Here is a 19,475-nt window from a genome sequence, read left to right as displayed (position 1 = left end):
CCATGTGGTATATTACAAAAATGTTTGAAAATAACAAAAGGGGGCAGATGAAAGATAAAGCACTGGCAAGGGAGAAGTAATAAAAGAGACGGATAAATACAGGCAGGAGAGGAATGAGTACGCAGAGAGAGACACTGTAATACAGCGAGAATGTTCCCCAGTGGGTTTTTAACATCACCGTGTGACAAACTGCACAGAGACTCAATGTTCAAACATTATTAAACAACTCAGTGTTCTCTCTGGATGTCTCTCTGCTCAGCACAGCCCTGGGTTTTAGTCTGAAGGACCCTCACAAACATCCTGCTTTGCTTGTTCACTCCTTATACTCTCCATCTGCTCATTCCAGGTCAAAAAGACAGAATCAGGGTATTAATAATTGCTGTTGTTAATCATTTGAGTACATTTTAAACGAAAGTCCCCTTGTTCCACCTGTCTTATGAGACAGTTAGTTGATCATTTCAGATCACGATTATGTTGTTTGATCCCACAGACGGCCAACATGATAGCCGAGGTAGACTAATCTTGCTATTAGACATGACTTCAGACTACACCGCACATGTGCCAAAGGAACTTTATTAATTTTAGAAGTAGGTTGTCTGTTTGACTAAACTGCTTCAGCTCCCAAAAAGGAAAGATAAGGGTCATGAAGCATCACTTCACTATTCTATGCTATTACTGAAGTGTAGCATTATCATTTCCCTGAAAAATGACAAGTGTCCTGAGGATAGTTGCTCATGAAGTCCCTTTTTGCATCAGTTTATTTTTTGTCCACCTTAAAAGACGCAATTCCCTCTATTCATACTGAATCGGTCCAGGCCTCTACCATGTTCGGTAGGAGACTTCTCGTCCAACAGTTGAAGCCAGCTCACGCACCATCAATCACAGAGTGGCATAATCTTGTTTTGATGTGTATACACCTATTCTGTTCCTCTTCGTTGTTTGTTTGAATTTATTCTTATGACTCCATGATATTAAATAAAATGTAATAAACAAAAACAGCTGGACTAGTACAACAACACTGTGACAACCACTTCAAAGACCTGAAGTTTTATTATCAATTCATTGTAAAAGTTGCCATCTTTGCAAGAAAACAAACATGATTCACAGTGAAGGAATGAATCCAAATACAAGCAAGTAAAAATATTTAAATCTCTATTCTCATAATTGTCTTTAAATCATTTAGCCACTGTGCTGTACAGTATGTCCATACCACTCAACTGGATATTTAGTGCACAAAATAGGAGAATTAAAAAATATTCAGGATTTGGATCTACAGGTAAGAACACAGTGACCAATCAGAGCCTTGTACAAAACCCAATAAATACAAACTGGGGAGTGTTGGTGCTGTTTTGCTGTTTGTCTTTGTTTCTCAGTGTTGCGGTGGACCTTCCAACATGGGGTGATTATCTTCATCCAGGAACTCATCTAAAAACTCCACCACCTCTCCCTGCAGACACATTATGAGAGAAAAGGGGGGAAAACAGCTCAGGAGGGTGTGTTTTGTTTAAAGTGACATCTGCACCAAGTGAATTAGCATAAACTCCGACACTCAGTTTTATCTGTGATTTGTCATACCTGGCATTACTGAAGAGATTACAGTCAAGAACTGAATGGTATTTACCACATGCTGCATGTAATCCTGGCTTATGTTGGGTTGCCCTGATGGCCACAGTTCTTGTGCTGCATCATAACAACCTAAAGAAATCCCTGTGTCATACTGCCACCCCGTGGCCGCCTGTCATACTGCAGCCTGGTAAACACAGGGCCCACATTGTACTGCAGGGAGTCATGTGACCAGAGTGAGGTATCCAGGGTTTTTCCATAAGTTACACAAGGACAGAGCCTGAGAGAGCCGCAAACAACCTAATCCAGACTTTAACTGATTTCATGGGAATCATGCAGATCTCTTTTACAGGCTGGGCTGTTCCTAATGTTCCCTTCACTTGACCAAAGATAACCTCCACGCTAGAGGCATCCTGTGATGCACCAACACAGAAATATGTAAACACTGGCACGCACCTCATCGTCGCTCACCAGGCGCTGTCTGGAGAACTCCAGCATCTGTAGCTGCATGGTGGTCTGATTGTAGTACCGCAATGCCTCCTGTAGCGCACACGCACACACGCACACACACACACACACACACACACACACACACACACACACACACACACACACACAGGTGAAATGTATGTTAAAGTGACTTAATGACATGAAACAGGGAAAGAAGGCAGAATCAAGTGCTAACTCAATTTCACATCAGTGTAGTCCAGAAATGGAAAATAAAGCTTAGATGCTTTATTGCAGAGGTCATATTCTTAGATTGATACCACCATTATATTTGTCCTTGAAATATGAAGCTACCAGCAGCTGGTTAGCTTGACTTGGCTTAGCACAAAGACTGCAAACAGGGGGAAACAGGGACCTTGGTTCTGTCCAAAGAAGACATCACAAAGTCCCTGCACCAGCCAAGAAATATCTCGGGGGAAACCAAAACATGTTGTTTTCAGGCTTACTTTGTAGACGGTTTTAACAAACGAGATATTACATTTACAACTGTGAGTTTTAGAGGTGCTGGTAGGAGTCTTTTGTTAGCTTCAGACAGAACAAGGATAGCCTTGATTTTATCCTTTGATTCAAGTCTTTCTGCTCAGCTAAACTAACAGGCTGCTGGCAGTAATTCACTGTGCCAAATGAGAGTGTTATCAATTTTCTCATCTAACAGACTATAGGACTCTTTAGGTTACATTATCTAAATGAATAACAGTCATAGTTGTCATTTGGTCATTTTGAGAATCAAGTTATCGAGTTGCAGTCTGACTGCTGAGTGTAAAGTACAAGACAGTTGATAGTCAGCTTAGCTTGACATAAAGACTGGAAAACAGAAATAGTCATTCTTGCTCTGTCCAAAGAAATCTGCCTGCCAGCACCTCGAGAGCTCATTAACTATCATGTTGTATCTTGTTTGTTTAGCCAGGCATATTGGTTAGGTCGAAACTGGTCGCCGTTTCAAGATAATCAGCCTGATTGAATAAAGGGTTTTGATTTTCATTCTCCCTGAAAACCTGTTTTTTCCGCCCGACAGGAACTGTGATCACTTCAGTGTGAGCACTTCAGTGTGAGTGCATACGGTTTGTAGTCATTTATATGTCTCACTGATCTGGGGAGGAAGTCCTCCTCTGTCAGATCCCACTGGCTTTTGTGGAACTGGTAATAGGCCACGTTATTCTTCATAACTTCATCGTTGGGGTCAAAGAGCATGTAGCTGGCTGCACATGGCACTGCGTTCTTCAGGTCATTCACTGAAAACACAACAGTTACAACAGTAAATACAGGGATTTGCTGCCATGACTACATTTCTAAGGAGAGTCTAACATGCACATCATGTGAGTCAGCGGTTACGAAAATGTTAATGGCAAGCTACTCACATTTGTAATAGGCAAACTGCAGATAGTGGTACATTGTGGCCACGAACTTCTCAACAACGAAGCCTCCTACGACAGGTGTCAGGTCGTTTTCACACGTCACTTTTCTGTCAAGGACCTCTATGTAGTGATCTGAGGAATCAAACCAAGAGCAAATTAAAATAAGATGATTAAAGGAAAAGAAGATTTAACTTAAAAAAGAAACAGGAAACAGATTAGAGTCAGAACTGAGCTGAGCTGACCAGCGATGGAGGGGTAGAAGTCTTTAAAGTCTTTGACGTCCCTGGGGCCCTCGGACGCAGCCAAACACTCGTCGTAGACCTTCAGGAAGTCCCGCAAGGCCAACTCCATGTCTGACACCGAGGTCCGGAAGTTTTCTCCGTTATACGCCCGCACCGCACGCACAAACAATGTCTGCAATAACACACACACAAGGACATATCAGTCAGTCATTTAATGTTCATTTTAAATTGAATGGTCTGTATCAGTCTTATGAGGTCCAGTGTGTAGGGTTTAGTGGCATCTAGCAGTGCAGTTGCAGATTGTAACCAACTGAATGCTCCTCGTCACAGGCTCGCACTACGGTGGCTGCTAATAAGTTGCAAATGCAAAAGCCCCTTTCTGGAGTCGGTGTTTGGTTTGTATATTCTGGGCTGCTGTAGAAACGTGGTGGAAAAGGACCCGCTCCCTCTGTAGATATAAAAGGCTCACTCTAAGGTAATGAAAGCACAAAGGTTCTTAGGTTCAGGTGATTACACACTAATAAAAACATAATAATCAATATTATATTCAATTTCTGCCCCTAAATCCTACAGACTTGACCTTTAAGTTTATTTGTCATTGCAGATATAAAAACTAACAAAATATCTCTTCTCTCAGAACCAGGCTATAAACCTGACAGTACATCAGGAAAAACACAAATAAAATCCAAACATATACATTTATTTATAGTAAAAACAACAGAGTGGAGCTGAATCCTCAACTTTTTATTTTAAGCCCTGCCCGAGGTCCACAAAAGGCCCCTGGGCCCCACTTTGGCAAGCACTTGTGAATGAATGAATCCTCCTATGATGTGGCTTGTTCACCACAGGCTCTGACCACATCAGCACACCCACAGAGCCAATAATAGGATGGTTTGGTGTCCACAAAGACATGTGGGTGTGACTCCAACATGCAAGTAGCCTCTTTATTTTGTCTTCTCACTGTGCAAACTAAGGAGAACCTGATTCTGTGTGTGTGTGCGTGTGTGTTTGTGTGTGTACCTCATAAGATTTGGTCTCCAGGTCTTTGAGGTGTTCGTCAGCTCCAGGCAGACTCTTGTAGTAGGCCATGTTCCTCTGCATCATCTCATCATTGGGGTGTTTCAGCAGGAAGGTGTGGGCGGCAGACACTGCCTTGGCCAGGTTGTCAGACTGGGAGAAATAACACAGAAACACACTGTGAACACTTTAGATGATATAATACAAATGCCATGCAAATGCTACAGTATGGTATGAATAAAAATACACTGAAACCTCATAAAACCTGGTGCTACATGCAGATCGATGACAAATTAGAGCCAGAACTTCTAACGACTTACGCCTACAGCTTAAACGCTCATTAACGGAGATCATCTCCTCTCTGTAACTCGACTGGAGGCTAGACATCTTCTTGAAAGTGGTAGTGAGAGAAAAGAGCTGTCCAACATGTCAGTCAGAAATCTCCTGTGGATGTTCACTGGGTCACATCTGAAGACCAAATCTTGTGATTCATATAATCTTCACACAAATTAAACCATTCAGTGACCATGCTGGAAGAGACCGCGAGGACAGGATGTTTCCTCGTAGGACAAACGTGATCACTCAGAATTAATTGTGTGATACTTCAGATTACAGCCCACACATATTCAGTATATAATGGTATTACTGTAATACTACATGACATTGTGCATGAGTACAAGTGGACCCAAACTATGATCCAATGATCCAAATCCTAAATCCAAACTACTCCTGCAGTAGTCCGTTGTAGAGGTGATGACCAGTAAAATGTCAGAATGTTTCTTTATTGTCAGTGGTGGAAAGTAATCAAGTATATCCACTCAAGCTTTAAGCACTTAAGTACAATTTTGAGGCACTTTTACTTGCGTTGAGTATTTCCTGTTTCTGCTACTTTATACTTCTACTCCACTACAACGTACTTTTTACTCCACTACATTTATTTGATAAGTTAAGTCACCAGGTACTTTGCAGATTTAGTTTAATAATACAAAACAGGGCTGTCACAATGTCAGATTTTCACAACATGATTACTGTGGCAAAACAAGTTCACAATAACGCTACAATCATGATATCTATAGAAATGTGAGAAACCGATCTTAGACTTTGTTTACTACATGTTGTGTCTCATGTTCAAGTGTTCAAAAAGGACAATTACACTCAATAAGCAACCAGATGAACTCATAACCAACAGATGCACATGGTTATCCTGAATATTGCGACATCCCCATACAAAATATAGTTATTTATCGAGCAACAAAAAAAATATGATGTAATATATTATATAATACGTTAAAACTTCACTGAGCCTCAAAGGGAAACTCACAAGCTTTATAAAGTAGTTAAACCACCTTTATCAGCTGCAACATTAAAGTGGTGAACACATCACTGCATCAATAATTATAATCTAATGATAGAATATACTGTATATTATTCAAGTATGCCATTCTGCATGATGAGTACTATTGTTTTAGGTACTTTAAGCATATTTTGGAGCTATCACTTGAGTAAAAAAGTAAAACAAGTATTTGAAAACACACATTTTGAACACACTTGCTGCTCTTACTCGAGTAAAAGACCTGAGAACTTCTTCCACCACTGTTTATTAGTGTTTCTCTGCTTTGACTTCTTAATTGGGAGAAGGAAACACAAGTAAACACAGAGTAAAGCTCGGGACCTCCCTTCTGGCAAAACCGAGCCCCCCTGCATCCGTGGCACGTAGGTGACGTCAGAACGCATTTCTAGAAAGATCACTGTCAGTGAAGTAAAAATAGAAAGTGTGGGTGCACTGTGAAACCACACTGATCACCATCCCGAGGTGAACGAACATGTAGGGTCCTACACGTCCTCTAAGTGTGACCCCTGACCCTCCTGATGACCCCACGTATTACCGCTTACCTTGAAGTAAGCGAACTGCAGGTATTTGTACGGCTCCCTCCTCTCAAACTCGTCTATGGTGTCCCTGCTCGGCATGGTCTGCCTGAAAGCAGGCAGCCCCTGTTTGCAGCGCTTCAGGCACTGCGCCCTCTTCATCACGTTCCCAAACGCCCGCAGCTCTGGAAACTCCTCAAACTTGTGCTCGTCTTCCAGCCTCATGGAGCTGCAGTTGAGGTTGCAGAAGGCCTCGCTGTCCCGCAGCAGCCGGTAGAGCCGCAGAGACACCTCCATGTACTCCACCGTCTCCTTCCACTTCTCCCCGGTGTACTGGTCCAGCGCGTATTTGTACGCGGACTCCAGAGGCATCAGCTCGTTCCTTGGGAAGCTCCTGAAGCTGTATTTCTCATACTGCGAGTCCACAACAGAGGCGAGGAGTGCGATCACGAGCGCAGAGAAGAGTCGGGAAGAAGTGGAGGGTGCCATTTTTGAAAGTTTGGTGCAGAGGCTGGCTGGGATGATCCCGGACTGTCGGTGTGCGTGGGTCTCTAGGACCGCCTCAAGTTCCACCACGTATCCGGACAAAGTCTCCCCTCCCCCGGGCAGGAGCAGACGCTCTCCAGCGGGTGGAGCTACTCCTCCCACTAAATCACAAAAGTTAAATCACTGCTGCTGTTCTGTCCAAATACAGTACATTTACTTTGCTGCCACAGAGGTGACTCTTAATAACTTCACAAGATGACTGAGGTGGAAATTCTGGGTTTTACATTACATGAGCACTGTAACTGAATATTATTCTATGAAATACTTCCCCTCAAAGTTATAAATTGCTTCCTCTCGATCACTAATTAAACCCCTGGTAAGGCCGGAGCGTCCCTCCCCCTCCCACTGCCACGTAGAGACATTCCTGCCTGCCCTCCCCCTCCCCCTCCAACAGGCCTGAACCCCAACAACACAACATGAGGAAACATGTAGAACACCGTCCAAGAACCAGCTTTACGCGTCCTGCTCGTTGTTCAGTTTTATAACAATACAGAGGCGCATCCAGATGTGTGCAGTACATTGATTTAAATGGATCCAGAGGGGGATGTGTCTGCTGCAGCTGTGTGTGTATGTGCGTGTGTGTGTGTGCGTGTGGAGACCCCTACGTTTCCACGTTGACACATCTCAGAGGCTGCACTGCGCAGGAGCAATACGTGGTGCCCAAAAGGACCCCATTCAATCTAAAAGTGCGTCAAGGCAGCGAGAGAGAAGCAGGGCGGGACAGGAAAAGTAGACTGTAATTTCAAAATAAAAGCACGAATGGCTTCTTAAGCTTTATTTGTGTTAATTTATTTCTCGTGCAAACACGAGAGCGCAGGTTCTCATCACTATCTATCCGAGTTTTATGAGTAAAACGTCGCATTTAGGTTGGCATGTTGAGGTTTTGGCGTCATAGTTGAACCGGATGTGGTGCGCTTTGTGTCCGCCTTGACACGTGATCATTCCTGCGCTGGGACCGGGGGGCAGGACTTCTGTCCAAGTCGGAGTAAAGGAAACCGAAGTAGCAGAGAACAGGGAGGCAGCGTACACACATACAGGCCGTACCCCAGTTATCTCCAGCGGCTCCGAGTTTGACGGCAGTGAAGATGATCCAGTGTGCGCTGCGGATGTTATTTCTGTCGGTTCTGGTGGCGTTCGCCGCCTGCAACGCTCCCCCGGTCCCGTTAGACGACATCCTCATTGAGAAAACTTTCGTGCCAGAGCAGTGTGTGCGCGCAGTCAAAGTCGGGGATTATGTCAGGTATCACTACATTGGCACGTTTCCGGACGGCAAGAAGTTCGACTCCAGGTGAGTAAAAGGGAAAGGGTTGATTTGAGCCTCTCGTCAAAGTCTCACCGTGCAGAGCAGACCGGCTGCACCGTGAGAACACCGTGCGCGGTGCGTAAAAGTGCGCGTTTAGTGGTTCGTCCCTGTTAGCCACGCAGGCAGGCTGGCAGGCTGAGCTCTGGATCTGTGAATGCTTCAACCAAGAGCTCCGAGACTTATCATTTCAGCTAGCAACAGTGAGCTTATTCACATGATCCCCAAAAGGAGAAGTTTTTTCATTAGATGAGACATTATAGAGTCATTTCAGCTGAATGCTCAATGAAACCTGTGGACCAGGTCCTGATGCTCAAAGTTGAACCGCTTCCAGGACATCTGAAGGTCCCTGAACTCCCCTTTTGGGAACTTTTGACGCAGTCAACACGTATTGGTGATCACCTGCCCAGCTGTAATAGTACTCATTATGCTAATTATATATTAATTATTCATGTGTTAATGTGTTAATCACTATAAAGTTGAAGCTGGTTAAGGTGGAGCTCATTTTAATGAATTAATGTAACTGCTGGGGTGTCTAATCTGTAATGATATATCATCATTTATTTCTTTATCTTATCGTTATCATATTTTGCTCATTTTCAGGTTACTACTACTAGAGTAGCTAGAATAGGTTTACATGCTTTAATGCTCAAAAACACATCAGGATTCTCATACTGTCCAGGGCTGCAGCTCTGTCTAAGACTCTCTGTTTAAGCTCCTCTCTCTTTAAGGCCCCACCTCCTGAACACCCAGTCTGCTCTGATTGGTCAGCTCAAGCACGCCTGAGCCAGCACCGCTCAGTGTGTCTCCGGTCGGCTCTGTCACGTTTTCATTTTCCAGTCAGCTTCACTTCTAGCCTGAATATAGGCATACATTATGCAAATGTGTGACATGACTACGTAGTGTGATGTCATAAAGTCATGGAATTAAAGGAGGGACTTCTGACGAGGCATTTCAGGAGCAGTGTTTTCTGTGGGAGAGAGGAAGATCTGTTCGTGTGGACGTTGGGCTTTTTAACTTTCAAGACTTTTTACATGAAGAACCTTTATCACACACTGAAAGAAATTTAAAAAAAGAAAAAGTATGAAATATCTAACCCTTTAACTAATTTTGTGGCCCTGTACTCACTTATATTCATGAATAAAGTCAAATTGTACACATTTTAAACTGGCCGTGTGTACCAGGATGACACATTTAGAGAAATTACATGCAATAAAGATGGAGTGTTTGAATCTCACACCCTGAATAACTGTAGTCCAGGCGCAAAATGTCAGTGTGTAAATAAAAGTATAATTTGCACGAGTTACTTTAGAAAGATCTTGGTGTATCCATTCTTTCCAGAGTCCCTGGTCAGTATGACATCATGTGAATGTTCTGCCTATTTTTTTTCTTTATTTATTTTAATTGTGCTCCATCTGTTTCAGTTATGACCGTGGCAGCACGTACAACGTGTTTGTTGGCAAGAAGCAGCTGATCGAAGGGATGGACAAAGCTCTGGTGGGGATGTGCGTCAACGAGAGAAGTCTGGTGAAGATCCCCCCTCACCTCGCCTATGGAAAGCGTGGATATGGTGTGTATGTTTATAACTTCCTGTCATCCCTGTGTCGCATCATTACTGATTGTTCTGAATCAGTCAGGACAGAATATAACAGTTTGAGGACAGGCCGGTATTTATTCCCCTCGACAGTCATTATAAATACACAGATGAGTGAGCACACCGCTGGCGCTGCTCGCCACGACAAAGAGAGAACTTGGTCAGATATTGGCAGGAGCATAAGCGACAAAAATTACAGTAGTTGTACAGAAAGCCCTGTTGTACTGGAGTCAGGCGAAGCGGAGAGGAAGTGGGCTGCCCCCAAGCGTCCATGTTGATGATGTCAGAGGGACGTCACAGACCAGGAAGCAGGCCAGAGGAAGCTGCTTTGGATCAAGACTAACTGCACTGCAGATGCTGGAGCATCGGCGGTGGGCAGATAAACTCTCTGGGCCTCTGTCCGCTGCATGTTTGTGCCAGAAAATGTGAATACGATTGTATGTTGAGGCTCTACAGGCTGGTGCGTCAGTGTGTGTATTCATGTGTGTCTATGTGTGTGTGCATGACATAGTTAGATAATGGGACAGAGAGGAGGCATGTGTGGACAGGAAAAATCTGAGGCTATAGTCCTCTACCCCAGTCCGCATTAGAGGGAAAATCAGACAGAAAGAAGAAAACACAGAGGTGAGATAGACAGAGATTTGAACCGGAAAGAGACCTGCTGCCAGCTCATCAGGAGTAGAGATGTAATGGCTGCCACACACCCAGTCCTGTCTGCACCCCTCCTCCCAGCTCCTTAGCTTCTCCTCCTTCTCCTAATTATGTCTCCTGAACACTTGTCGAGCTGCTGAAGGCTCAAAAGACGATTTCACATGTATCCAAAAGCAACAGTGAGAGAAAACTGCTTCAGACATTTTATTCTCAGGAGTAGAAAGTGAGGAATAAGCGGCTCGTGCTCCTGTTTGCAAACACAGCTGGTTGAGATAATAAGTGTTATAACCGGGGATTTGATAACATCAGGAGGAGTTTACTTGTACACTGACACACCTACTACCAGGGCTGCGCCTCACAATTGTTTTCATAATCGATTCATCTGCAGATTATTTGATTTGATTTTGTCCATCATCCCAAAGTGTCATTATTTGACGAGTTGGGAATGAGATTCAGAAATCAACTTTTCTTACAAATAGCACCTTTAAGCAGAAAGGTGTTGGTCTGATAATACACTTGGTCCTAACATTACAAGTGGTACCTGGTGGCCAGGCAGTAATAAAGAGGGATGAGCAGGGAGTGCAGAGATTTATGGTGGTTGTAAGCATGTGACAGGAGTGGAAGATATGGCTGCAACAAATGATTGTTCCCATTATTGATTAATGTGTTTTAACCAGTAATATTTTATTGAAAATAAACTGTCCTTAAAATTGTCCTAAAGTAATATTCAAATTACTTAATTTACGTGACCATCAGTCCAAAACTCAAAAGAGATTCAGTTTACAACAAAAAGTATCAAATGCTGATGTTTGAGAAGCTTGAAGTAGAAAATATTTGGCATTTTTGATTCAAGAATGACTGAAATGATTTATTTATTAATTAATTAACAACATAGTTTTTGATCAAATTTATTTCAGTGGATTAATGAACTAATTGTTTTAGCTCTACTTGACAATCAGCCACATGATTACTCACAGTATGAGGCCCATGCTGACCCAAATATAAGCACAATAATCAGCCAGCAACCATTCGTTCTATAATTAAACAGATATGAAGAGCCTGTTTGAATGACTAGCTTTCCTCTCCTCTCCAGGTGACATCATCCCTGCGGACTCCATCCTCCACTTTGACGTCCTGCTGCTCGATGTGTGGAACCCAGAGGACGGCGTCCAGATCAACACCTACCACACGCCCTCAACCTGCGACAGAAAGGTGGAGGTGTCCGACTACGTTCGCTACCACTACAATGGCACCCTGCTGGACGGGACGCTGTTTGATTCCAGGTTTGTTCTGTATAATGTCTCATTCACACACAGTGTAAATGCACCCACACACACATACATGACCATCTCTCTTCCATCCTTCATGGCAGCCACACCCGTATGCGTACCTATGACACTTACGTCGGGATTGGGTGGCTGATTGCCGGCATGGATCAGGGCCTTCTGGGAATGTGTGTTGGAGAGAGACGCATCATCACAATGCCTCCCTCACTTGGATATGGAGAGAACGGAGACGGTGAGTACGAACAATTTCTTTATTATCTGTTAACTTGAATCAGGTCATGTTCCTGTCGCCCTTAAAAGCTTCAACTCCTTTAAGAATGGCAAGACACTAAAGTGCAAAGCAACAGGTGCTGTAGTTGCACACTTGGAGCACAAGATGGCAGTACATCACTGAACATTACATTATCATACATTACATGAACAGTTTATCTGAAGGCCATGCTGAACTTTAACAATGTCTGCTGTGTAAACAAAAGGATATGGAGTGAATGTGTGAAAACTCATAACTGGTTACAAGTGAAAGAGCACAATGTTCAGTTCAAATGCCTTACTGAGCATACAAAAGTCAGCGTCTTCAAGTAATTTCTATCCTCCAGCAATATCTTTACGAATAATTATCTCCAACAATAGAGAAGCAAAATATGTCCAATGTGAGGGAGAGAAAATAACAACATAGTCCACATAAATAAACAACATAAATTAATGTTTCTTTGCTCTTTTGTGTCATGTTTAAGTAACATTTTCATTATTTGTACTGATGTTTTATTCTTCAGATAGTTTCACTAGATAATTGTAACTCATGGTCCATTTGGAGGGTACTTGGTTAATATTAGGAATTGGTCCCGGTCAAGATTAGAAGAAGAATGATGAAGAGTATGTTTGTAGGTCATGTCATCTTCTCCTTCATCTCTTTCTCCACTCAACCTCTCTTGTCCTTCTCAATCCAGGCAGCGACATCCCAGGACAGGCGTCCCTGGTGTTTGACGTTGTACTTCTGGACCTCCACAACCCCAGAGACGGGATCACGGTGACCAATCAGGTGGTGCCGGAGTCCTGCACGAGGAAGTCCGTCTCTGGAGACTTTGTGCGCTACCACTACAACGGCAGCCTCCTCGATGGAACATTTTTTGATTCCAGGTGTGTGTCAGTGTTTAACAGACACAGAGTTAATCTCTGGATTATTTAACTTTTGCTCTTTAAATCTCTGTTGTTCCTCATTCAGCCTCAGGATGGCAGCATTGCTCTGTGCACTGAATTTGAATGGCGAGATTAATCGAAACTTAAGAACAACTACTGGAAATGTCCTGTTTCCATTGTCTAATAATGCGGTCTCTGAGTAGTTCTGAAACTCCTTTGCTCTTGTGCTGCTACCCACAACAGCGGATTAGTCAATATGTGGTTACTTTTATGAAGAGACTGGCAGAATGACAAGCAGTCAATATGTCCCAAAGGTCTAAAACTATTAATATAAAACAGTTTTTTAAACTATTAAAATATCATAAGCTCCTGGCTGTTTAATCATGTCTATCACTGCATGTGGCAACTATAAAAAAGGTACACAATGGCATGTACTGTACAATCTACTAAATTAAGGAGTCAATTCTTTCTAAGAATTTCTTGTTATTACTTTACAAAATCTCTGTAAGGTTGACAAATAATATCTGAACTGCTTGAAGGAACGGAAGCTGCTCCTTCAATGACTGACAGCTCAGTCAGCTCCATTTCGCAGCCGTGTGGGTTAGGCCTTGTAACCGTTATTGTTGCTGTCGAGAGGTTATTTTGCATATTGTGTACACACTGTGGACTCATGATAGTCTGTTAAACCAGACACATTTTCCATCTCCTCATACATACATACTTTTTCCCCGAAATTGAAGCTCTTGATATTTATAAATTCCATCACACGCTATGCTTGTGTTGTCAAAACCCACAAATGCATCCTCCAAAACAAACTGTTGGTCGCTACGGAAGCACAGGGGTTTTCGGGGTAAGATTTTTCTTCGAACCGGACGCCTACAACAGACTTATTTTGTATCCTGAAGTTGGCAGGTGCTCTTCTGTGCCTAAAACATTGTTATATGTGATTAAATGACAACTCACTGCAGTTATATACAAACAAACTGTGTTTAGTTTGCAGATAACTGTGAGCTTCTTCTCTATGTGGCAGTGTAACAATGCTTTTGTTAATATTTTCGGTCCTACAGCTACTCTCGTAATCATACCTATGACACCTATGTGGGTCGAGGCTACGTGATTACTGGCATGGACGAGGGTCTGATTGGCGTTTGTGTCGGAGAGAAACGCACCATCACAATCCCCCCACATCTCGCCTACGGAGAGGAGGGCACAGGTTAGTTATCCCTATCTTTATCACAATTCCTAACTCGTTTGTCTGCAGCTTTTAATTCTGTCTTTTTCTTTCCCTTGCCATGGCCCCCTAAGGCTCGAAGATCCCCGGTTCAGCTGTGCTGGTGTTTGACGTTCACATCATCGACTTCCACAACCCATCAGACAACACAGAGATCAAGGTCACTTACATGCCAGAAGAGTGTGGCAGGCAGACTAAGAAGGGAGACTTTATCAAATATCACTATAACGCCTCTCTGATGGACGGCACATCCATCGACTCCACGTGAGTAAACGCCTGTGAGACACTAGAGGCGCTAGAGGAAAAATCAGGGGATAGCCATGACCATTTGGATTTATCCTCGTGGGGGACCATGAATGATTGCACAAAATCTCATGGCAATCCATCCAATAGTTGTTGAAATATGTTAGCACAAAGTGGTTGACCGACTGAATATGATGACAAACAGCATTTTGGAAAAAAGGACAAACACATGAGGTCCACTGGTCCCAACAGAATCTTGTATTTGAGTCAGTTTTCTCAACTTCTACACTTTGTTAAACATCCCTCTTCAGTACGACAGCAATCTACAGTCGGTTGCAGATGTATAAATCTGTAGCGTGTCTTGTAATCCTGCACAGGGTGAGGTAAAAGGGTTTATACTGTCAGTGCCAAGAGGAAGTAGCAAGTTAATTTCCTTCCTTCATATGCTCTTAATATGCTGAGTGTCTGTGATACTCTCTTCGCCTTCAAGACTACACAACATTTCACTTCCTCTGCTGGTGCACTCTGCTTTAGTTTCTTGATTTTATTTCCTCAGTGCAAAGAAAAAAGAAAACATTTCTATTATTCCCCAGGTGCACATCATAGCCCTAACCGGTTTGCAACTAAAGTTGAGTTGCCTTATCAACTAAAGTTTTGGGGAAATTGTAGGAGCTCACAGACAGCAAAGCATTCAACAACACATGGATTAAAACTCCAATATCAATAAAAAAAAACTAAAATGCACAATACATCATACGTATGAAAGATAAGCTATTCCTGAAAGAGGGTGTCGTGTCTTGAGCCGTCCTCGACACCAGATTTAAACCACGTTTGTCTTCTCACCCACTGAAACAACTTGATAAAAGGCAGACGTGACTCCACTCCTCTGATATTCTGTCACAAATGATCATTCTGACTGTGACAAGCAACAAGATCTCCACCTCTTTCTCATCTTTCATTCACACTCAGCCAACTTTAGGAATGAGTAATCATTCAGAAGTTATTGTCAGGCACACAAGAAATCAGGGGAAAAACTGCTCTATTACAGAAAATATGTGGAAGAGCACTGCAAGAAGTGATATGTTACTTCTTATGTGTATTCTAACGTGTGCTTTCTTAAAAATAATAATCAAAATGAATAACTAATCAGTTATTTCGTACTCCGACTCAATTTGTTTCAGGTATAACTATGGAAAGACTTACAACATCGTCCTGGGAGCAAACCAGGTGGTCCCAGGGATGGAGGAAGGACTGATGGAAATGTGTGTGGGGGAGAAAAGGCACCTGATAATTCCTCCTCACCTCGGCTACGGGGAGAGAGGAGTCAGTAAGTCACACACAGCCACACACACACACACACACACACACACACACACACGCGTGCACACAGATTTGCAGTGATGATGGAAAATACATGTGGGTGGTGGTTTCTGATGCATGACGTTAGCTAGGCTTGTGGTCATGCGAATATTGACAGATGGCTTATAAAAGACACTTGCTGGAAGGTTTTTTTTGATGAGTTGGTTTTCATGTGTGATGAACTACATTTAACTAGACGATTAAATAAAACTCTCTGTTCCTTCTATTTGTATTATATATATTGTATTAAATATTGTATTCAATTATTTTGTCCTGGGACACTTTATAATTAAAGTGATTCTTGAAGAGGATCGAGGGTCTAAGGAATATATATAATTCCACATGAGTTGGACTTAGTTTACATGTGTATGTGTATAAATATTTGTATGTGTGTAGCTCTGTGTGAATTCTGGAAACTCCAGTCCCTTGCCAGATCTGAACTGAATCACTCTTCTGATCACTCAGTTTACATACCTTTTGGTTCTGGGGTCGCCACGCCCCTGAACCCTTCTTCGTTTACCATGATCAATACAGTTTTTCCACTATTAGCTTTTACAATTTCATCATACCGGTGAAATGTCTACGTTAGGATGTGTTTTTTAAAAACACCAACAGCCCCTCTCAGGCCCCGTCCCTTCCATGGGCCCTGGGTATTCTCCTGATGTCATTAAGCCTTTATTGTATACATGCCGGGCAAGTACAGCGCTGTCTTAAACATAGAATATTCCTTGTACGGTGCTAATTCTTTCAGTGGGGCCATCAGGTACTTCCAATTGCTCGTTCGAGGACAGCTGTCCCCTCCATACATGGTGATATGCATGTGAGTTCACCCCAGGCCATAAGGGCAGATCTCAGTCACTACAGTAGTGCCCTCTGCTCTATCAGAACTCCTCTCGGACCCTCAGTCTTAGGAGATCAACCAAAATTCACCCCCGGTCTTTGGTGTGCGGGTCCTTTTTAGAGTCCGTTCGCTCATACCCGCCTGTTTCCTTTAATTGTTCACTTTTGGGGAACTGAGGGCCCCTCTATCCTGTTGGGAAGGACTGGGGCTGCATAACACCTCTACAGAATATCTCTCAAGGTTATGTGTTGATGTTATCTAAAGTTGACCTGCTAGTCTCTCTTTACTTAGATGGAAATGTATACGTTGAATCAATCCTGAACCTGAACTGGTCAGTCCTAGGTGTGGGGCCTCTTCCTTTAGCTATTCTCTGACGCACACTACAGGGCTAAGGAGTTGTTATCCTGGACATGACACGTTCCCCATTATACTTAAAGGGAAGCATCTGGTCCTGTCCCATCCTGTCCTGTCACTCAGAGCTCAGGAGGTATAAGAAACACACAGACGCTACACCAGCAAATGATTTCTTGATGTTGAAGCCCACTCTCACACTCACCGGCTGCTTCACATGGAAACTCCTCTCTGTCGGCTGGTCGTGTAGTGGGTGACTACCTTTTCTTAAATTTATACTGAACATTACTGACTGTCTATAAAGGACACTCACAGTTGGAGTCACAAATCAGGGATGAAACAGCTGGTCTTCAGGTCAAAAGGTGTTTATTCACAAAACAGGCCACAAACACCATGGGTTACCCCAGGGTAGACTGAAACACTCTGTCTGATCGTGCAGCTTATATACTTTAGGTCCAGGTGGCTTTCCACGCCCCTGGACCTTCCCTCTTTCATTATGATCGATCTGGCCTTGCCACCATTATTCTCTTTCATCAACTTAGATGAGACACTGGCCTTCCTCATTCATCCCCACCAGATCTATACTTAGTGGCACATTTAGACATACCTTTCATTTTGCTAATTTGTCAGGGACAGCTGGGGATATCCAACATTTCTTAATAGTTGTCAGAGGCATGTGGCCAGGTGGGAATGTGGAAATCTCAGTATTCTGCCACTACAGTAGCTGGTGGCTTGTCAGGGACGCAACAAGGCAGTAAAACACAATAAAAAACAGCAATCAATGAAACATGAAACCATTTGAAAAAAGCCATGCATCAGAAAGCTATTTCTGTAGTTTAAGCACAAGCTGCAGTGGTGTTGAGGAAGGGAAACTTCTATTGCTAATGCTGTTTGTCTGTGTGTGTGTGTGTGTGTGTGTGTGTGTGTGTGTGTGTGTGTGTGTGTAGCTGATGAAGTACCAGGGAGCGCAGTGCTGGTGTTTGACATCGAGTTGATAGACATGGAGGAAGGACTACCTGAGGGCTACATGTTCATCTGGAACGATGATGTGTCTCCTGACCTTTTCGCTGAGATGGACAAAGATGAAAACAAGCAGGTGGAGCCCTCTGAGGTACGTGATAACCTGCTGATGACTTAATGTACATCTGAAACATTTTCCCTTTTTGCTTTTGCCTTTTTCCATAATTCAACCTCTTCCATCCCTGCTTTGTTTCTATAGTTCACCGACTACATCATGCGGCAGGTGACCGAGGGTAAAGGCCGCCTGGCTCCGGGCTTCGATCCTTATCGCATCATTGACAACATGTTCTCCAACCAGGACCGCGATGGAGACGGAAAGATCACAGAGGCAGAGTTCAAACTCAAAGCAGACGAACCCGCCACCCATGACGAGCTATGACGGGACTGAGTGTAAAACTCAGATCAAGGTGTAGGCTGTGGGGTCAGACAGAAGGGGGGTTTTTATACATATGTGGGTGGTAGAGTAGAAAAAGACGGAGTTGTATGCGCAAAGTAAGCAAGTGTGGAATGAAAAAATGTTCTGAGAGATGTTTTATTTTAATTTTGAAGACTTATAGGATGGTCAAAGCACATCTTGTCCTTATAGAGCCAAATGAGTTGGAGAAGGTAGAGGGAGGATTTAGGAATGAGAGTATTATTGGGAAGAAAACAAATGATCTGAGGACTTTAATGACGGTGAATGACTTTTTTTTTTTTTAATCTCATCTGTCTAGTTTTGTATGACTTTTTTTATTTTGAAGGGTACTAAAGCACTCCTGTCTGAGAGAACAAACCAAGGCCTCACTCCACAACATTCATCACTCCTTCCTGACTTTTATTGTTGTTTACATTTTGTGGTTGTGCGCGTGAAACGTTGTTTTCTTTTCACTGGGTATCAGCGGGTCTCTGAAATAGCTTCCATGAGCAATGCGTGTGAGAGTTTTAAGTGAGATATTTAAGCTGACACCTTCCATTGTTTTATGTTCAAATGTCAGGATGCCTTCTGTGTTTTCTGCTGTTCAGATCAACAGACACTGAAAATCCAAAAAATGTTGGGTCTTTTCAGTCTTTATGTCGCTTTTAGTCAACTAGTTGTTCCATTGCTTGGTTTTGTCTTCATCCACATTTCACCTGATTGTGTGTGTGTGTGTGTGTGTGTGTGTGTGTGTGTGTGTGTGTGTGTGTGTATGCGTGCGTGTGTGTGAGAGAGATAGAATGATACAGAGTGAAAAAAGTGTGTGAATGTTTTGTGTTTTACTAGTTCATTCAGGATAATACTGAGGCTTGTTGATGACAATGTCAGCACAAAGTTTAATTTGATTAAATGACCTGACTTAAAAAATCATGCCTTGATTGCGTCAGTCCTTCTATCCTTGAATTTCTATGA

The 19,475-nt window shown here is 43.0% G+C and overlaps 2 protein-coding genes across 2 annotated transcripts; one reads left to right on the top strand and one right to left on the bottom strand.

Moving 5' to 3' along the window:
* Positions 1 to 1,023: 1,023 nt before the first annotated feature.
* Positions 1,024 to 7,296, bottom strand: crtap (cartilage associated protein). The gene is made up of 7 exons (XM_084379085.1): positions 6,578 to 7,296; positions 4,688 to 4,837; positions 3,668 to 3,839; positions 3,429 to 3,557; positions 3,157 to 3,302; positions 2,020 to 2,103; positions 1,024 to 1,447 (listed from the first exon to the last, which is right to left on the bottom strand). Exons 1-7 carry the CDS (start codon positions 7,037 to 7,039, stop codon positions 1,370 to 1,372), a joined length of 1,221 nt encoding a protein of 406 aa, XP_084235211.1. The 5' UTR covers positions 7,040 to 7,296; the 3' UTR covers positions 1,024 to 1,369.
* Positions 7,297 to 8,000: 704 nt separating this feature from the next.
* fkbp9 (FKBP prolyl isomerase 9) lies at positions 8,001 to 19,433 on the top strand (the record flags this gene model as incomplete). Its single annotated transcript, XM_084379928.1, is given in 14 exon segments — positions 8,001 to 8,007; positions 8,010 to 8,053; positions 8,055 to 8,139; positions 8,142 to 8,162; positions 8,165 to 8,384; positions 9,821 to 9,966; positions 11,735 to 11,924; positions 12,014 to 12,159; positions 12,875 to 13,064; positions 14,132 to 14,277; positions 14,370 to 14,559; positions 15,720 to 15,865; positions 18,037 to 18,200; positions 18,309 to 19,433. Coding segments are annotated over 14 exon segments (1,875 nt in total). The 3' UTR covers positions 18,489 to 19,433.
* Between the last annotated feature and the right edge of the window lie 42 nt (positions 19,434 to 19,475).

Source organism: Pagrus pagrus, assembly GCF_965226575.1.
Source record: "Pagrus pagrus genome assembly, chromosome: 17".
NCBI lineage: Eukaryota > Metazoa > Chordata > Actinopteri > Spariformes > Sparidae > Pagrus > Pagrus pagrus.
The sequence above is the reverse complement of the archived record's forward strand: the minus strand, read 5'-3'. Positions and strand labels throughout refer to the sequence as shown.